Below are 18,059 nucleotides of genomic sequence, written 5' to 3' on the forward strand. Positions count from 1 at the left end.
GGCAGTGCAGAATCGGTCGATTGTTGCTTGTTGTACGTCATCGATTGTTTCTTGTTGCACGTCCAACCCTTTTTTCAGGACTTCTTTTGCACAGGTACTGAGTTGGCGTTGATGTACAACGACGAATCTGTGCTAGAAAATCACCACCTGGCGGTTGGCTTCAAGCTTATGCAGCAAGACTACTGCGGCGTGTTTGATAATTTCACCCAGAAGCAATGGCAGAGTCTGCGAAAGATGGTTATCGACATGGTAAGTCCCGTCGCCGTGTTAGTCGTGCTGAAGACCTTATGGCAAGCAACCACTAAAGAGAAATCAATTTTCTCGCCGCCCGTATGGATTTTTCGGAAGCCCGCTGACGCCTCATTTTGATTTAGGTTCTGGCTACTGACATGTCAAAACATATGCAGCTGCTTTCTAATCTAAAGACGATGGTGGAAACGAAGAAAGTCGCTCGATCTGGTGTGCTCATGCTCGACAATTACACTGACCGTATTCAGGTACAACATACATTTTCACCTAAGATTTGCGTTTCAAAGCGGAAAAGTTAAGGTAGACTTTGTATGAACGAACAAAAAGTATAAAATCATATATATGCGAATGTGTGCTGAATACAATCGAGCCAAAGTTCACAGTAGCACCCAGCTTCACATGCAAAAAACAAGCTCTAAATTATTAAAAGCTATGTACCAACTATCAACCATTCGCGTCGGGTAGTACGTGGGCATATGACGTACATCCATAGAGCACATTCTGCACGCATGCCTTATGTAAATTAATACTAAATATTATCAACAAAATTTTTCTGAAAAGGTGCTGCAAAACATGGTACATTGTGCTGACCTCAGTAATCCTGCAAAGCCTATTGAAATGTACAAGCAGTGGAATGAACGGGTTATGGCTGAGTACTGGATGCAAGGTGACGTAGAAAGGGAGGCTGGCATTGAAATCAGTCCAATGTGCGATCGCCACAACACCTCTGTCGAAAAGTCGCAGGTAAGAAATACAAAGCTGAAAAGAAAACTTTTTGTTTAGATTAGACTTTTTGGGTTGTTAAAACAACTAAACATTTGTTTACCAATCGCACGTCGCGACTGAATAACTTACTGTTAGCATTGGTATTTAAAGGTAACCCCAATATGCGACGAACGTGATAACTTTACCACCTCGATGCATGGTATAAAAATTGTCTTGTTTTCTAACAGGTCATGTTCATTGATTTCGTCGTACATCCGTTACTCGAAACGTGGGCGGACCTTGTGAACCCCTATGCACAAGAAATCATGGAATCACTGGCGAATAACCGCGAATATTACGCAAACCTTATGCCCAGCAGGTGTGTAACAATATTGCAATGACGTAAGCGCCAGTTATTTGTGGCAGCACATGTGGCAGTTTTATTGCGCAACGTGATTGATTTCACTGCTCGTTATAACGTGGCAGCGATTAATGAATGTTGCAGTCCAACGCTCATGCATTTCATGTGCTCTCGTCGTTAGCAACTGTGCCAGACGAAGTAGGCTGGGGCTATAGCCCATAAAAAATGCTAAATGTGCATCGCCAGCACCACGGATTTTCATGCCCGCCTAATGACACTCTTTTGTGTTATATGCATATTTGACCATATTTTTTAATTCTTTAGTCCTTCTCAAACCGGACATTCGAAGTCAAGCGACGAAGGCACCATCGACGCGGATTCATCTGCCTCTGAGGATGAAGAAGATATTGGAACACCTGTTCCAGTAGGTCAAGGCCGTCCAAGCAGTTTTCCTTTTCAAAATCCTATTGCAGACGACCAGTCGAAACCCAGCGGACGGTCGAAGCGCAAGGTTGAAAAATCGTGAGGGTGCAAAATTGGCATGGTATTGACATTGTGCTCGAGGATTCTTCAGAGAGAGCGATGCCTGCCCCGAGTCCCGGGGTTGACGTGTCCCAACCGCAAGCGGGTATTCCCGCAAAAGACAAGCAAATAGCGGTGCCACGCAGACTGCCACCGATACGGAACAGTCACACAAACACACGCGCGCAGTCATCTATCTGCATTTACCTGCCCTGTTACCTGCGTTTCAGCATTTTTCTTCACTCTTATGCGAACTTATATACTTATCCAATGGCCCACGGGGGAATTGAACGGAAATTTCCTTCCTTGTTGATCATTTAGTATTTTTTCTCCGCGATTGAGATGTTTGCCGCTGCTGTTCTCGGCATTGTGTTTTTGCCCATATTTTTGTATGGTAGTCCCACGGAACACTGCCACGTTTATTCCATTGTTACCTTTTCGCTTGGACTAATATCCGGAGTAGCATGTTTAATCAAAACTAATTCAACGGATGCGTCATAAAAATCAGCAGCTTTTTGGCGGGATCGAGCGAAAAATCATTTGTTCAATTTCTTACTTATGTAGCAGCAGGTGCTTTTTACTAAGTTTTTCCACAATCACAGCTACTTGAATCCCGCACAGCTGTCCGCTATATGCGTCTGTAACTGTACTTAACATATGTATACCTTTTAGTTTTTCTTCAGGCGATGTTATTTTTCTCTTCGCAATCCGATTGCCTTAGATACTGTTCGCTGGATAGTCTTAACCCAGAACTGTATCCAAAACTCACACGGGCTTTTGGCTGAATGAGTAACTCTCGTTTAGTTAGAGCTGCGAAGGCTAGCATTGTTTTATTGCAGCTTGTATGCGATCTTCAACCTGTGTGCAATTTACCCTTTTATTTGGCAGACTTTATTTGTAAAGTTTGCGAAGTGGACACGTTTGTTTTTAATCAAGACGGAGTGCTATTGGTCACTGTGACAATGGTTCGAAGCTGTTTTACTGGTCTCAATTACACGTCCATATGGCGCGCCCGGCGTGAACCAATCCCTCCCGCCACGACACAGATGCAACCAATAACTCTAGCACAGAACGACAAACTTTCCATTTAAAAATACTTTCCCTAATTTGTTTTGATCTTTCCCTAGCTCTTAGTATTTATTTTTTACTTTGCACATTGGTTTGATGAAAAAAAATGGTCGACAAATTTGTCTCAGATAAAATGTTTCTGTACGCTAGTTTAATAATTCGACCTTCTCAACACAAAATAAATTAAATCTTGTTTTTGTATACTCCGAGTGACTCCGAATATATATTTATGACGTATCACTTACGTCAACCATGATGTGGTGGGCGTTTTAGTTATCATAAAATCGTTTTCCTGTTTATCCGATGTTCCGTTTGTTGGTTGATAAATTAATGGGAAAATAAAGTTACCGTCAAAAGTTTGAAAAAAATATTTTCTGCTTTTGGGTTTAGGCTAGACAGCAGGCAGTGAAAGAAAGCAAGAAAGTATTGTTTGGCCAAAGTTACGGAACCATCAAACATTCTGTGTAACGATTGCCAATGGACTAGTTGCTACTCTCTTATCTACTAGTTAAATGAAACATCGATTTATGATTAAACAAAGATACAATAAATATATTTTCCAACTGATATCTATGAATCCATGGCAACTATGGTTATCGCGGTAATGTTTTCGATTGCCGCACGTACTCCTTACAGAGAACAAACCACAACATCAAGCAGAAAGTGATGTATGTATCATTGTGTTAGCTAAGCAATGTACGGGTTTTATGTTCGTTTTGGTTATGTTGCTAGTTGTGAAAACATTGTAAGAGTGAGTTTGAAACAAGGATGAATCAGATCATAGTTCACAGGTCAAGTTTAAAAGCAAGTGTGCGTTTTGACATAATTAAAAAACATTAGGTATTCTTTCGAAATACAAAACCAAATACGCAACAAACTGGCGCTGCCGTGATAAACTGACCAATCCGCTTGCGGCACAAAATTCGTTTAACTAGTTGTCTGTCGTGTAACAATGACTGATTATACTGTAATTGTGATCAATAACACAGGATAGCTGTTTGTGTGTTTGATGAGCTTATAATAAGATTTCTTGCTTCTTTAGTTTCTAAGTATGACAAATCCGATGGCGAGCGTAATGAATTCCTCAATGAAACGAAGGGGGAGCATGTTCGATGGATCCCTTGCCCGTCTCAATCCAGTCGGGTCAAGCACTCGTACATTTGGGTAAGGAGATTATTGTAATCAATGTAATATGTAATAATTTATCAGCAAAGAACGCACAACAAAGCAACATGGGCTTTGTTTGGAGCCTTATAATGACAACATCACCAATTTTGTGTGCCTTTTTTATGCAGGGAAGATCCAACTAGCGAAACATTTCTCATCAAAAAACTTTCGACACGATATCAGAATACATATAAGCTTGAACCTGACCAACGTTTCGAATGTGGTAAAGTTCAAGCCATAGCAGAACAAGTTTTAATGGTGCGAGCATTTTTGAGTCAGATATGTTTAATTTTGCTTCTCCAAACGCCTATGTTTAGGATTACCTGGAAGACATCGAATACAATGTGGCGGGCTGTCGTCAAGCATGCAAAACTATAGGTGACAAGATTGTGAAAGCTGTTCAAAATCTTGGGTACAAAAGGTAAATTTAGAAGTGGATGACAATAAGCTTAATCAAGAATTAACCACTTTATTTTAATATGTTCTTCACAAAAAAACGGTTAAATCGAAAGATAAACGATTATGAGCCGACAAAGTAATAACTTATTTGTTGGCTTAAAACAAGTGTATGGGCGCCACACAGCGGTCAAACTGACCAATATAATTATTACAATTAGGCACCCACTTTACTTCAAAAAGCTTATCAGTTACCTTGTATTTTTAATAGGCATAAAATAATAGCCCTAGTGCACATTGGACAACTTCAAGATCAAGGAATCCGGGTGGGTAGCCGATGTCTGTGGGATGACAAAAGAGACAACTGGGTCTGTGCATTTTACGAAGGCAAATCTTTGTGGGCGACTGCAACTGTCTATGGAGTTTACTACGAATAACCTTACCCCTACTTTTTACATCTGTGTTATCTGATCTCCTTCATAAAAGAATCACATTTGTTCGCAGTTACGGAAAGTTTGTAATAAACAGTAAGTTATAGGGCGGCGGAAAATGAAAAAAAAAACGACCAGACCTGTGAGATGGCTTTCTAATGTTGAGTGTCAACATAAACGGAAGTTCGAAATGTTGAAGCTTATAAAATACAACCTGTTTTTACAATGTGTGGTCATTAGGATGTAGAAGCGCGTAGATCCAGGGTAATGCTGAACTATATGTTGAAACATGGTGTCAGTGTAATATGACAAAAGGTTATCTGGCCAGCGACAGTATTTCACAGAGTACATGGCCAAATACTTACCGAGATATAAACAAAAATGCGGGAACTTATTTGGTACTGTTTGTGGCAAGGTCTGTAAAATTCCATTGTTGTTTGTGGAAAAACAAGCCTTAATCAACTAAACAGACGCCTCAGGATGTTTTACAATCAAGCCCCCTCCCAACAAATCCCCCCCAAAAGTAACGGTAAAGGTGCGACAGTCAGCAAAGATATCAAAGTTGTTGGAACAAACTGGGCCTCGAAAAGCCTTAAATACAGTCGGTCATAAAATAGCATTCAGGCAACGAACGGAAAGTTTTGTTGCTTGAAAAGCTGGCAAAGTGGCACAAACGTACGCGATATGCACGCATTGCAACATTATGTAGTCACATCGGAGGTTTGGTCTTCAGTGGTGGTTTTTGACTTTTCAGTGACATCGTTTGCACCTTCACTGGGAGGTGCGTCGATTTGGTCCTTCAGTTCGTTAACGGTGGCTGTGGTCGACTGGCTATTGCAAACAGAAGCGGATTTACATTCCGGTAAAGTTTTATCTTCGGTTGGCTTTTCCTTGCTCTCGCTATTAGAATCATTGTCACACGTTGTAGGGGCACTAGGGGCAACGTCACTGTCCTTTGGTTCAAGACTCTCCTTCAGTGCCTTTCGTTTGTCCTCTAGTTGTTTTTGGTGAAGGATCCTGTATTCCAAGGCTCTGTATATTTGCTCCGCATCGTTGATTGCAGCCTGTAAGACGCGTTTTAAGAGTATCACAAAAGGCAAGTAAACTATAAAGGGTTGGTGTTTACCGTTATGAGAAAAACTCCGATTTTGCCATCCCCAGTTTGAGCAGATACGCGCACCGACTTCTTGCTTGCTTTGTCTACAGTCATTTGGGCCCAAATTTTGGTGTTGAGAACAAGTCGCAGGCTTCCGTGTGTCCGCATTACTAAGTATAGAAGAAGGTGGATTAGTTTAGTTCACTGCTGGATACGATTTTTTAAATCGTTCTTAACGGTTAAAATGCACCACAACAGGAAAGTTTTTTTTACCCAGGCGGGATGGAAAATGCAAGTCATCATCCGAGCAATTTCCATCATTTAAATGCAAAATACCAACACCACGTTCCAGCCAGTTTTGTGAAACAGCTTCAAACTGGTACAACTTGCATTGCATCTAAAAAAACAACAACAATTGTATCTGAATTTCCAGGACATGTCTAAATCGTCAAACAGCTGAAACTGCCTGCCATTGCACTACATGTCATGCCATGACAGATAATATTTAGTGTTGAAAAAAAAAGAACCTGCAAAACATTCTTTTCATCTTCTTCGCCAGTAACTACTTCCACTTCAGGCATGATTGTTCGATTCTGTGAAGCTGCAAAATGTGCCGCAGCACTTTCCTCTAAACCTCCAGATGATGATGATGCCCCACTTTTCTCCACACTGTCTTTTGTCCCAGTGGATGAATCAGCTTTAATGCATAATGTTAAATTGTTTCTTTTGAAATCGGAAAATGCTTTAAAAAGAGTTGCAACGTGGTAGTGGGGTTATAGATTACACAAAATATGGACTCCTTACAAAACAATAAGGAGTTAGGTTTAGCAATTCCTGGCAGTCTATAATTTGTAAAACATTAAAATATAACCTTTACTGTGGACACTTGCTGTGGATAAATGGGACAAAAAGATAGTTTTGTTTGAGGCGCAAAACATGCTGTTTTACTGTGGTTTATTGGAACAGTGTTTGTTGACTTTTTCAACCTCTACAGTAAACGACAACAGTAAGAAATCTGATTCAGACTTCACAATTACATGGAGTTTGACAATACACCTTCCGAAAACTGCAACCTGCTTTTTAAGTCACACAATGTAACCTGCTGTACATTTTATAGGCAAGCAGTTTGCACAGAGATTGGAATCATTTGCAATATAGATTTGCTGATAAAAGTACAAATAATGGTGTATTTGCCTGCAGCAAAAACTAAGAATTCAGTTAGCATATGTACACATTTACAATAAAAAAACTAATAAGTGTGTATGCCACGAAACAGAACAACTCAACTTTTCACTTATCACTAAATCGATTTACTGTATGCCTATAAGTTCATATTAATCAACTGAAAAACAAACCAAATAAAAAAATATACCTTCAGCCACTGCTGGTTGAGGCATAAATGAAACAGGTTCATTACCGGAACTTTTTGGTGAAACCTGTGGAAAGGAGAGGTAAAATTATGAACAAGAGTTTTTGGTTGGGTATGCAGCTATGTTGACATAATGCTGGTGCAAGAAACAAACATAGGTACTGTGGTACAATAAAATGTACTTTTTGAAATATAAAATAAAACATGCTTTAAAGTTGTGGAACCTTCTTTGTGCTTGTACACTTTAAATATAAAAGTTCTTACCCTTGCCTAGAAATAACAGACAAAAGTGTAATAAAAAAAACTGGTCCACTTGGTGTGAGAAATCATTTTATGCTTTACCAGTTACAACTTTTGATATGTTACTTTAAACACGATTATCACTTCAATATTTTGCCAAGCACCCAGCATAAATACCTGTTGTCTGTAATTTGTTAAACAAAATAAAAAAACTGCCCCAAAACAAGTGGTCAATTTCTTATGCTTGCAAATTAAACAAAATAAAAACCTACCTTAGCCCTTTCAGCAAGATTTTGTCCAAAAACAAAACTTGAAGATGATACACTAGAGGCATTATCCCCCGATTCATGTTCATCAGGTATAGTTTCCGCATTTACCTGAAACAAAGCATATTGTTAAAATTAAATGTTTGCTTTTATCATACTTTATGTCTTCTTTTATTTACAACTCCCCCTATTAATTTTCTAACCACCCATTAAATTTGACTGTACTTTCCAAACGTACACTTGGATGTTAATGTACTTTATTTGGCATGTAGCCACCAATCAGGTTAATTGTATTTCTAGCAGTTTAGTTTCCATAGTCTCATAAACTTCATTCACACAATAAAACTGAAAAGTGACAAAAAAGGAGTAATGCAATAAAAATATGGGGTGCTAATTTCTTGCTGACAGTTTTTACTCACATTTTTTTCAATATGAGACTAACTTACGGTTAAGCAAGGGTTTCACGCTCGTTTTGTCATTTGAGCTTCAATAGTCAAAAAAGTATAACATATTATTCTGCCTTGAAGCCCATATACAACACAGTTCGACACAGACATGTTTTTTTCTGCAGAAACAAAGTGCTGGGAAGGCTTTATGACATGGGTTGACAACCTACATCAGGGACTGTGGTCCATACCTGGACCTTTGAGGCATTGGAAGTGGACCTCAGCGATGTCTAGATTACAGCTACGTACACTATTTTGTGTGTAAATTACTTGATCAGCTCAGGGGGCTGCGAGGAACCTAAGTCTTTGCAAAAATTTTTAGAGTGAGAGCTCCTTTGGGGAAGAAGGCCCATGTTGATGTAAACTAACATTTAACTAGAAGAGTGGCTTTCTGATATACTTCCATTTTATATATTCTATACGATATTTACCAATTTACTATACACATCATTTGATCTACACATATGATTGTTTTTGTAAACAAAAACTAATGGGTCCCCACACGCATGTTTGTGCGGATTTACGGTAAACAAATGTTGCGGTGATTTTTACACGCCGTCATTCGTGTTCAACAATACTGTTAAGCCTAATTTATACATGCCTTGAGTATTGACTCCTAAATTGATTGTTAAAAAAACGCTACGTTATGAAGAAAGTTCTGAGCTGTGTTTGTAATACCGACTAGTTGACCTTAAGTAACCCGTGATCATGCGGCGGCCAACCTGACAGCGAGCATTTAAAAAAACATTTATTTGGCAAAAAAGTCAAGTTAATTTTTTCATCTTAACTTTTATTAACAAAGTTTTTCTTGACATGTACAAAACCGAAGCACGGTTATTAGGCTTAAATCACGTCATAGGTGTAAAACCTTCGCCAAAACTAAAAATGTGAGTGATAACTTAATAAAACGACATAGCATTGCTGTGCAAAACAGCTGATTTCTAATCACTGAAACGATGTCTCGTAAAACGTCTGTCCGACGTCAAGCTGAGCCCTCCCGCTATCGTAAACCAGTGAGTTACTCTCTTGGTACTTCTGCCTACAGTGTCTTTCTTGACCAAACGAGCGTTAGACACATTTACGTTTCGGGGGCCTGTGGGTGAATCTCTGGGTCATACGGGGTCAAAATTCACATGGACCATCTTTAGACCAATATCTGTAATGTGTGTAAAATTGAAAAAGTTTGAACCATTCTTTCTTGACCAAAACGTGGGAACAATAGCCGCGCTAAAAATTTCACGTTTTGGGGTGCTGTGGGTGAACCGAGGGATCAAACGAGGTCAACATTCACATGGACCATCTTTAGACCAATACCTATTATGTGTGTCAATTTGAAAAAGTTTGAACCATTCTTTCTTGACCAAAACGTGGGAACAAATCCGCGCAAAAAATTTCACGTTTTGGGGGCCTGTGGGTGAACCGAGGGATCAAACGGGGTCAAAATTCACATGGACCATCTTTAGACCAATATCTACAATGTGTGTAAATTTGAAAAAGATTGAACCATTCTTTGTTGACCAAAACGTGGGAACAAATCTGCGTTAGAAAGAAAAAAAGAAAAAAGTAAAAAGAAAAAAAAAATATAGACAAAAACAATATGTGTCCCCTTCAGGGAAGGGGACCCATAACAAGTTATTCTTAGCCAATTTTACACATAAAAATAGCATTATATTTTCACAATACTAACCATTGCACGATCTTCCATCTTACTTCCAAAGACAAATCCCCCTGGAGTTGTTTCTGAGGAGTTGGCACCATCACTACTTGAAAGGAAAAGGTTTTGTTTTTCACCACCATCAGTTTCCTGGTAAAAGACAACTTCAGTAAAAGCAAAATGAAAAGGGCGGATAATTAAAAGAAAACTTTTTACACAAAATGTGTCCCTTAAATGCTTCATATTATATTGGTTCATATCGTGATAACTACAAAAAAATTAGGTTGGTGACTTTACTACCATAGCCGTTCACCATGAAATATCAAGTAATATTTTTCTGGTCCTATTTATTTAGGCAACAAGCAAACACTTCATTTGAACATGAAAAAAAGTTGTTTTTTTTTGTTTCACACTTTTTAAATCATGAATTGTGTAACTAAGCACAAACTAAACCAATAATTTTAAACATTTCAGGCCCAACCTTCTTCTAAACACTGTGTCGTAAGTGCAAAACCTAGATGACAAGCAAGCAAATAAAAACACATTTTTTTAAATTTAAATGTTGCAAATACTTCACAAATATAAAGTACCTTATCTGTAACATCAGTGTCGGTGGTGCTGTCAGGCAAGGAAGTTTCCTTTGCCCCATTTACTTTGGCTCGTCCCTCTAGATTGCTTCCGAATACAAATCCAGATTCCTGATTGTTGTTGTTCTTAAAAAAAATCATTTTACATGAACACTGTTTTAGTAAAAAAAATGTAAAGCAGCTTTTATATTAACTTGAAAATGATCACAAAGTTTCAACCCCTAAAACTAATATTAGAACCCACTTGTACTTGTACTTCACTATTTTCTTCATTGTTTTCTTTTTCTGCCATAAGAAGGAATGGATTGCTTCGTGATACTACAGGACGACCAATCCTAACAGGTTCAGTAGGTGCAGGGGCAGGTTCTACAGCAACTAAAATTTAAAAAGACAAGCATAAATGGTTTTAAAATGAACTTTACAACCAAAAGCAAATAATGTTTTTGTTTTACATGTATCACTTTGCTACATGTTTTACATGTATCACTTGTTCACTTTAAATGTTTAAGATGTGTGACAAAACCAGAAAACCAGCAATTTTAATGTTTCAGGAGGACCAGGTAATGCCTGTTAAAACCAACAAGAACAAGATTAAAAAGAAAATATTCACATTCTATTGACAGCATATTTTAGATACAATGTTTGATAAGAAATCAATAATTTTAATGCCCACCAACATGTTCCTCATCAGAAATAATAGTAGGTGGACACGAACAAAACAGGTTTCAATATATATTTTGTTGTTTGTATGTAAAAGCATATGCTTTGTAAGCAATCCTGTACAGTCCCTGCAAACTGATTTACTGAATGTGCCAAAAACATTCTAAATTTATTCATAGTTTTTTTTTAAGTACCGTATTTTACGGACCATAAAGCGCACCCGATTATAAGGCGCACTTTCAATAAATTGCTTTGATTAGTTTTTTGTTCATACATAAGGCGCACTGGGCTATAAAACGCAACATATTTTAAGGGTGATATAAGCAGTATTCGCATTATACAATTGTGAGGAGCAAGAGAAATAAAAGTTTATTTGTTACGTAATAAATGTAAGCAAGTCACAATAGTAAAATGAGCAAAAGAAAAAATGAGCCTGGTGAATATCACAGTTGCTAGTTGCTTTTACCGTAGTTTATTGTGTAAGACGGTGGTTTATTTATATAATAATAGTATCGGTACTGGTTTTGAGGGTAGGCAATAAAGCACTACTTGATACATTAGGCGCACCAGCTTATAAGGCGCACGATCAATTTATGAGAAAAAAAGGATTTAAATTGCGCCTTATGATCTGTAAAATACGGTACTGAGAGTAACAAAAGTGGCCATTTTTTTAGGCATTTGTATGTTCACATTGGGACCAATTCAATCCAATTTAAATGTCATAAATAATTATAAGAATTTATTGAACTGAAATTGGGTTTTTATAGTCATAATCACATCCTATGCTTCTCTCTGGCAAAATTAACATATTGAAAAAAGTAATAGGATATCAAACCATCAGGTTCAAACGTACAACTTTGGTGTGCTAAAGTTTAGGCCATTTTATTCACTCATAAATTGTACCTGCAGCAGCTGTGGAGCTTGATGGAACTGAAAGTTTCGATGGTTGTAAAAATTTGCATTTGCTTGTGGTGTTATCTACAAAAAATAAGCTAAATTGTAAAACAAGTTCCAGAGCAGAATTCAGAAACACAAAAGGAATAAATGGTAACCAATGATGACTCTGATCAATATAAAGCTAACAAACTTATTATACCCTCTCCATCTGCTTGCTTAGGTACAGGTTTCGCTTTGCCATGAATTAAAGTTGGTGGCTGCAAACGAAAAGTAGGCCGCTTCTCATCAGGTTCACTATCATCATTGTTATCAGAGGATGTACAACCAGTCCTTGCGCGTTTCATAGATCGCTTTAAATCAATGCTCTGCTGCTGATCAGCTGAATAAAAGAGTAGAAAAGCATTGTTGACAAAACCAAGGTACAATCCTTTTCACTGATAAATTAGGACTCATTTTGCCAACTAAGATATCTTTTCAGACAATTATACATTTTCAATTCAATTTAGTAATTTGCTCCTAAACTATAGGTTTAATTTAGCAATTAAATACTTGGGTATAGTCTGGTATGCAGTTAAAAGGTCAAACACAAACCAGTACACCCAGTTAAAGGGGTTTAGGGCAGTATATAGAGTATTGCAACTGTACACACAATTTTTTGTAAAAACTTTTTTTGTACGCCAATTTTCGAGGGCTGCACACAGAAATTTGGCATTTAATTATCTTGGTCTTGACCACTATCACTTGGTGTGTGCAATGCATTTGCGAATGTGGGGCATGTTGATCCTGCAAGCCCTAGATCTCGCGGAAACTGCCATGACTGGGGTTTAATTCATTTTTGTATTTTATACCCTTGGTATATTTTGACCCCTAAAAACTTGCACTCCTGCCCTCTGTAGTACCTTCATTGCAACCAGGATTATCATCCTTTACTTCTGTATTTGAATCCACAGTTGGTGAGTTGGACATTATTATTAAATTTAGTTACAATTTTCCTGTAAACCAACACCTGTTTACTATACTACATATACCACCACAAATGTATTGCGAAAAAATGCTGCAATATTTTAAAAATCAAATACCATGAAAAGATGCTTGGAAGTATGTGTAACTGATTGCTTACATGTATGGCTAAATTCAAATTAAGCAACTTTGTTGGAAGATCAAAATATGTAATACAGTATCCAGCATAAACATTATAAGTCGACCCACAAAGATTTACATCAGCTACTTGTTTATGGATTTAATCAAACATTAATGAATATATATTGTTTTAGGGTTAGTTTAAATTTTTAATGCATAAAATCACATATTTTTCTGAATTGTTTAAAGTATATGACATGTACAGTAGTATCTTACTAAGTAATGCAATTTTAGCTGCAACACCAGAATATGTCCTAATCAACTCTAGTTAAATACTAAAGTTCATTGATCTGAACAACATAAACATGTGTTCTTCAAAAACTTCATTGGTAGACAAAATTGATTACTTGCGGAACTTTGCTCATTAGTACGTTTAACCTAAATAGTTCTGTTTTCTACTACATAATTATTAGCAAGACTTGAATAATTTAGCAATTAAAAGTTATTTGCTTTGAATATCGCAATTAAATATGTAAGAGCAAGGCAATTCACTATATTTGTCTTAAAAATGTTACAAAAACGCACAGACTGTTCGCTTCTCTGAATTTACGTACTAAGCCTAGTCATATACACTGCAACAATAAACATTAACAAATGTTTCATAATTAAGGAGTTAAGTGCAACCGGCTTTAAACCGCAAATAAAATATAAGTTGTTGAAGAAATTAGAAACCTTAGTAATATTGACTAGTTTTTATTGACAAGTTCATGTTTTTTCCATAACTGCCAGTGTCAAAAGTTCAGTTTTGTTCCAATGGACGCTATGTTTTGTACTAATCAAAACAAATTAATACAGTCCACGTGAAAAACAACAGACACATTACAGAAGAAATAAAAAATAAATTTTATAATTTAACGCTTGAATGAACTGATAGGGCCGCTAGGTTTCGGAAAAGTATTTGTTTTCTTTGGGTTCCGAATTCGGTTCAACAAAAACGTTACTTGACTAATAAAATGGTTTTGTTTCAAATCTCATTTTAAAAATGTATCATGACCAATATTTCATAATGCTACAAAAAGAGTGACTATATTTTTTGGGGTGTCCGCCATGTTTGGCACGTGTAATCGTGTATTCACCACTAAACGCGGGACCTAGTATATAAACGAATGGACTACTTGATGGACTACAGTGTGTAGACTGAATCGAGTTCAATTGCTTACATTAACCAAAGGCACCACCTTTTCGCCCACGAACGTTTTGCAACTGTAAACGGCGTGTGACACCATCTAGTGGCAACCCAGTTTGTGGCTATGACATTTTTTTTAAAAGCACATTGCCAAACAATTGATCAGCCAAGCATGTTTATCCACTTTGTTTATAACAATGAATCGGAATAAATTGTCAACTTATATTTGCACACAGGCTTGCTTGTTGTCCATTGAAAAACCGCTTCAAACAAAACATTTTACATTTATCATTTCCTAAAACTGCAAAACACTTGCACACAGTTTTTCACATGTATAAATAACAAAACATGTATTTGATACAATAAATTACTATTCCAACTCAAAATTGTTTTTTCAAAAATCTCAAAATCAGAAATGTTTTAATGATGACCAAACAACATCCAAGTTGTTACGAAGGATCGCAACAGATTTTTAATCACCCAAGGTGATAAAGCAATATTGTACAACAGATTCAAACTTCAGTTCATTCACTGATTTCTACACTTTGTGGAAATAGGTAGGGAACTTCAGAACATTTGCTTTTCTGCATAACCTTTGAGGCCTTTTCAAGGTCTTCCATATGAATTGCACGCAGCTCTGCCATTTCACTATCCCTGAAAATTAAGACTCCATATAAATGAGATATAACAAAACAATGCAACAACAGTTAATGTGTGATCACAGGGTTAAAAACACATTGAAAATGTTGCACCACATACCTCTCAGATTTTAGGTGTTCATGAACTCGTGCAACAGATGCATGACGACACATTTCCCCAATGTCACTGCCACTAAATCCATTCAGTGTAATTGCAAGTTCAGATAAATTCACAGTGGGATCTAACCTCTCTGCTGCTAAAACAATCTCAAGAATTTTTGCTCTCTGTTGAACATCCTGCATAAAGATTGTGTTTGCATTAGGTTATCACTATTCATTAACTGGCATTTTTATGTTTGCATGTGGTAATTACAGGCATGGGCACATTAAGTCTGATGGGCATTCTTCGTAGAATGGCTTGGTCAATTTGGCGCGGTCTGTTTGTAGCACCCATTACCATGACTTGACTTTCATTATCTGATGATAAACCATCCCAGAGGCTCATAAATGTTGCTTTCATCATGGCAGTAACTTCATGGTCTCTGTCAGATCTAAAGAAATAAATAAAACTAGAAAGGTGGCTTTCTGATATACTTCCATTTTATATATTCTACATGATATTTACCAATTTACTATACACATATGATTGTTTTTGCAAGCAAAAACGAATCGGTCCCCACACGCACGTTTGTGCGGATTTACAGTAAACAAACGTCCTGGTTATTTTAAGATTCTTAAGGAAAAACTTAACCAACATTAGCAATAACCCAACTTTAAAAGTTTTGTCTCTTTCTTTTTGCATCATTATTGTCATATAATTACATAAAACAGTAAAAAAGAACAGGAAAAATACTTTTAATTTAATCTCATGCTTTGACCTTGATATTGTCGTTCAAGGTCAGTTTTTAAACACAATTTTCCACAACTGAAAATGTGCTTAATAACTTAATAAAACGACATAGCATAGCTACGCAAAAACAGCTGATTCTAATCACCGACACGACTGTCTCGTAAAACGTCCGTCCGGTTGCATTCACCCGCCTTAATCGTAAACAAGTGAATTACTCCCTTGAGAGTTGAGACTTCTATCTGACTGACAGTGTACACATATTATGGGCTGTAAAAGTAACTATTTGGCCGATTAAGGCAAAATTTTAAATACTGAACGAATAACCTATTGCAAACAATTGTTTAACATTTCAGCACAATAGGGCTTGTATTTTTGGCCTAAAACTTATTATTTTGGGGTTTAAGGGGTAAAATGGGTGAATCCAATAAAATTTACAAAATTCTTTAGAATAGCTTACATTGCACCAACCAACAAAGCATGAAACTCACAGATTATGTACTTTAGTCAGTACAGCGGTTTTAATTTTTCTTCGTTTTGGGGGCCTGTGGGTGAACCGCTGGGTCATTTGGGGGCAAACTTCAAGAGGATCAAAATTGGATTAATAACTAACATCTGTCCAAATTTGAAAAAAATTTAAAGCACTCTTTCTTGACCAAACACATTTAACAAACCAGCGTTAGACAGAAATGAATTTTTGGGGGTTTAAGGGGTGAAAATGGGTGAATCGAAAAAAAAGATACAAAATTCTTTGAAATACCTTACATTGCACCCAAACATCAAAGCATATCACTCAGAGATGCTGTACTTTAGTAAGTACAGCGGTTTTTTAAAAAAATCGTTTTGGGGGCCTGTGGGTGAACCCTTGGGTCATTCAAGGTCAAACTTCAGGAGGATCAAATTTACATTAATAACTAACTTCTGCCCTAATTTAAATACATTTGAAGCACTCTTTCTTGACCAAACGCGTATAACAAACCTGCGTTAGACAGAAAAAATAAAAAAAATACGGACAAAAACAATATGTGTCCCCTTCAGGGAAGGGGACCCATAATTAAAAATATATGCATGCATAAATGGGTTTGTTCTTGTTGATGCATGTAGCATACACTGACCAAGACAGAACTATAGTATTTTATTTCAGGTTTTCTTACCGCATTTGCAAAAACACATCAATTTCATCAATAAATATGATAGCTGGCTGCAACTTGTGAGCCAATGAAAACACGGCTGCTGCAAGTTTTTGTGACTCTCCATACCACTTGTCAGTCAACTGTTGAACCTGATTTCAATGGCAAATAGCATAGCCAATATTCAATGAACAACACAACAAATGTTTGTCAAAATCTAACATGATAAAAAGGTGTTAACTTTTGATACCTCAATGTTAATGAAAGTACATCCAGCTTCTTTTGCTGTTGCTTTAGCAATCATGGTTTTTCCACATCCAGGTGGACCATACAGCAAAATTCCTAAAACAACAGTACATTATAAATATATTTTGATAAATTAGTCTCATTATTAAGTTTTTTGTAGTCTTACCTTTAGGTGGCATAAATAACTTGCACTGTTTAAAAATATCTCTCCTGTGAAAGGGCAAGATAATTGTTTCTTTAATTTGTTCAATAATGTCGTTGAGTCCACCTATATGTCTCCATGATACTGGTATGTCTGCACAAAAGATATATAATTCATTAAACTAAAAAGCAACACATCAAGTAACATGTAACTAAAATCAAGTCATAATAACTAAGTTAGCAGAAAAATAGTCATCACCTTTTGGTATAATAAGTTGAGATGCAATGTTTAGTTCATATTCCGTCAATTTAAGGTCCTTTATGTTGCCTTTGCCCAACTGTTTCAAGAGTTCTTGTGCCTAAGAAAAAGAAAAATACAGATTTTTATCACCAATGTACCTGTATAAAATACATGTTTTATTTTAATCGAAATACCTTTTCTTCTGATGCCTTTTTCTGCTTTTTTGTTGGGTCCACAATGTTGATAAGTTTGTCCACATATTTGTACAGAAAATATCCTGCAGCTCCAGTGCAAATTATTCGAACAACAAGGTTGAAAATTTGTGCACGGCTTGCTGGATCTCCTGTCTCAATATCTGTTATTTCGAGCTTCATTATGAAACACACAATTCTAAAAAAGTTTTTTATTTATTTGTTAACTAGAGATAATAAAACAA

General features: G+C 36.7%; 4 protein-coding genes across 17 annotated transcripts in view; 2 read left to right on the forward strand and 2 right to left on the reverse strand.

The window, feature by feature from the left end:
• Window positions 1-3,273, forward strand: part of LOC145224917 (3',5'-cyclic-AMP phosphodiesterase 4C-like) — a 45,040-nt gene extending 41,767 nt beyond the window's left edge. For all 13 annotated transcript variants that reach the window (XM_080091542.1, XM_080091536.1, XM_080091537.1 and 10 more), the window contains 5 exons: window positions 95-249; window positions 375-497; window positions 811-993; window positions 1,203-1,333; window positions 1,640-3,273. In XM_080091542.1, coding sequence (XP_079947668.1) covers window positions 95-249; window positions 375-497; window positions 811-993; window positions 1,203-1,333; window positions 1,640-1,841 — 794 coding nt within the window. In that variant the 3' untranslated portion in view covers window positions 1,842-3,273. The remainder of the gene's footprint in view (window positions 1-94; window positions 250-374; window positions 498-810; window positions 994-1,202; window positions 1,334-1,639) is intronic.
• Window positions 3,274-3,953: 680 nt separating this feature from the next.
• On the forward strand, window positions 3,954-4,905 carry LOC145223280 (dynein light chain Tctex-type 5-like). The gene is made up of 4 exons (XM_080089677.1): window positions 3,954-4,069; window positions 4,201-4,330; window positions 4,390-4,493; window positions 4,740-4,905. The coding sequence occupies exons 1-4, from the start codon at window positions 3,957-3,959 to the stop codon at window positions 4,903-4,905; spliced, it is 513 nt and encodes a 170-aa protein (XP_079945803.1). The 5' UTR covers window positions 3,954-3,956.
• Window positions 4,906-5,399: 494 nt separating this feature from the next.
• On the reverse strand, window positions 5,400-14,046 carry LOC145223278 (ran-binding protein 3-like). 2 transcript variants are annotated; one of them, XM_080089675.1, is made up of 12 exons: window positions 13,014-14,046; window positions 12,314-12,493; window positions 12,121-12,195; window positions 10,808-10,932; window positions 10,561-10,683; window positions 10,004-10,120; window positions 7,877-7,981; window positions 7,368-7,431; window positions 6,523-6,692; window positions 6,269-6,392; window positions 6,026-6,165; window positions 5,400-5,963 (listed from the first exon to the last, which is right to left on the reverse strand). In XM_080089675.1, the coding sequence occupies exons 1-12, from the start codon at window positions 13,078-13,080 to the stop codon at window positions 5,601-5,603; spliced, it is 1,653 nt and encodes a 550-aa protein (XP_079945801.1). In that variant the 5' UTR covers window positions 13,081-14,046; the 3' UTR covers window positions 5,400-5,600. The 2 variants fall into 2 exon arrangements, with proteins under 2 accessions (XP_079945801.1, XP_079945800.1); XM_080089674.1 differs by having other exon boundaries at window positions 10,802-10,932; window positions 13,014-14,044.
• Window positions 14,047-14,588: 542 nt separating this feature from the next.
• On the reverse strand, window positions 14,589-18,059 carry LOC145223279 (outer mitochondrial transmembrane helix translocase-like). The gene is made up of 8 exons (XM_080089676.1): window positions 17,818-18,059; window positions 17,642-17,741; window positions 17,408-17,536; window positions 17,246-17,337; window positions 17,020-17,147; window positions 15,392-15,569; window positions 15,140-15,315; window positions 14,589-15,034 (listed from the first exon to the last, which is right to left on the reverse strand). Exons 1-8 carry the CDS (start codon window positions 17,995-17,997, stop codon window positions 14,905-14,907), a joined length of 1,113 nt encoding a protein of 370 aa, XP_079945802.1. The 5' UTR covers window positions 17,998-18,059; the 3' UTR covers window positions 14,589-14,904.

This window comes from Phallusia mammillata, chromosome 4, assembly GCF_965637545.1.
Source record: "Phallusia mammillata chromosome 4, kaPhaMamm4.hap1.1, whole genome shotgun sequence".
Classification (NCBI taxonomy): Eukaryota; Metazoa; Chordata; class Ascidiacea; order Phlebobranchia; family Ascidiidae; genus Phallusia; species Phallusia mammillata.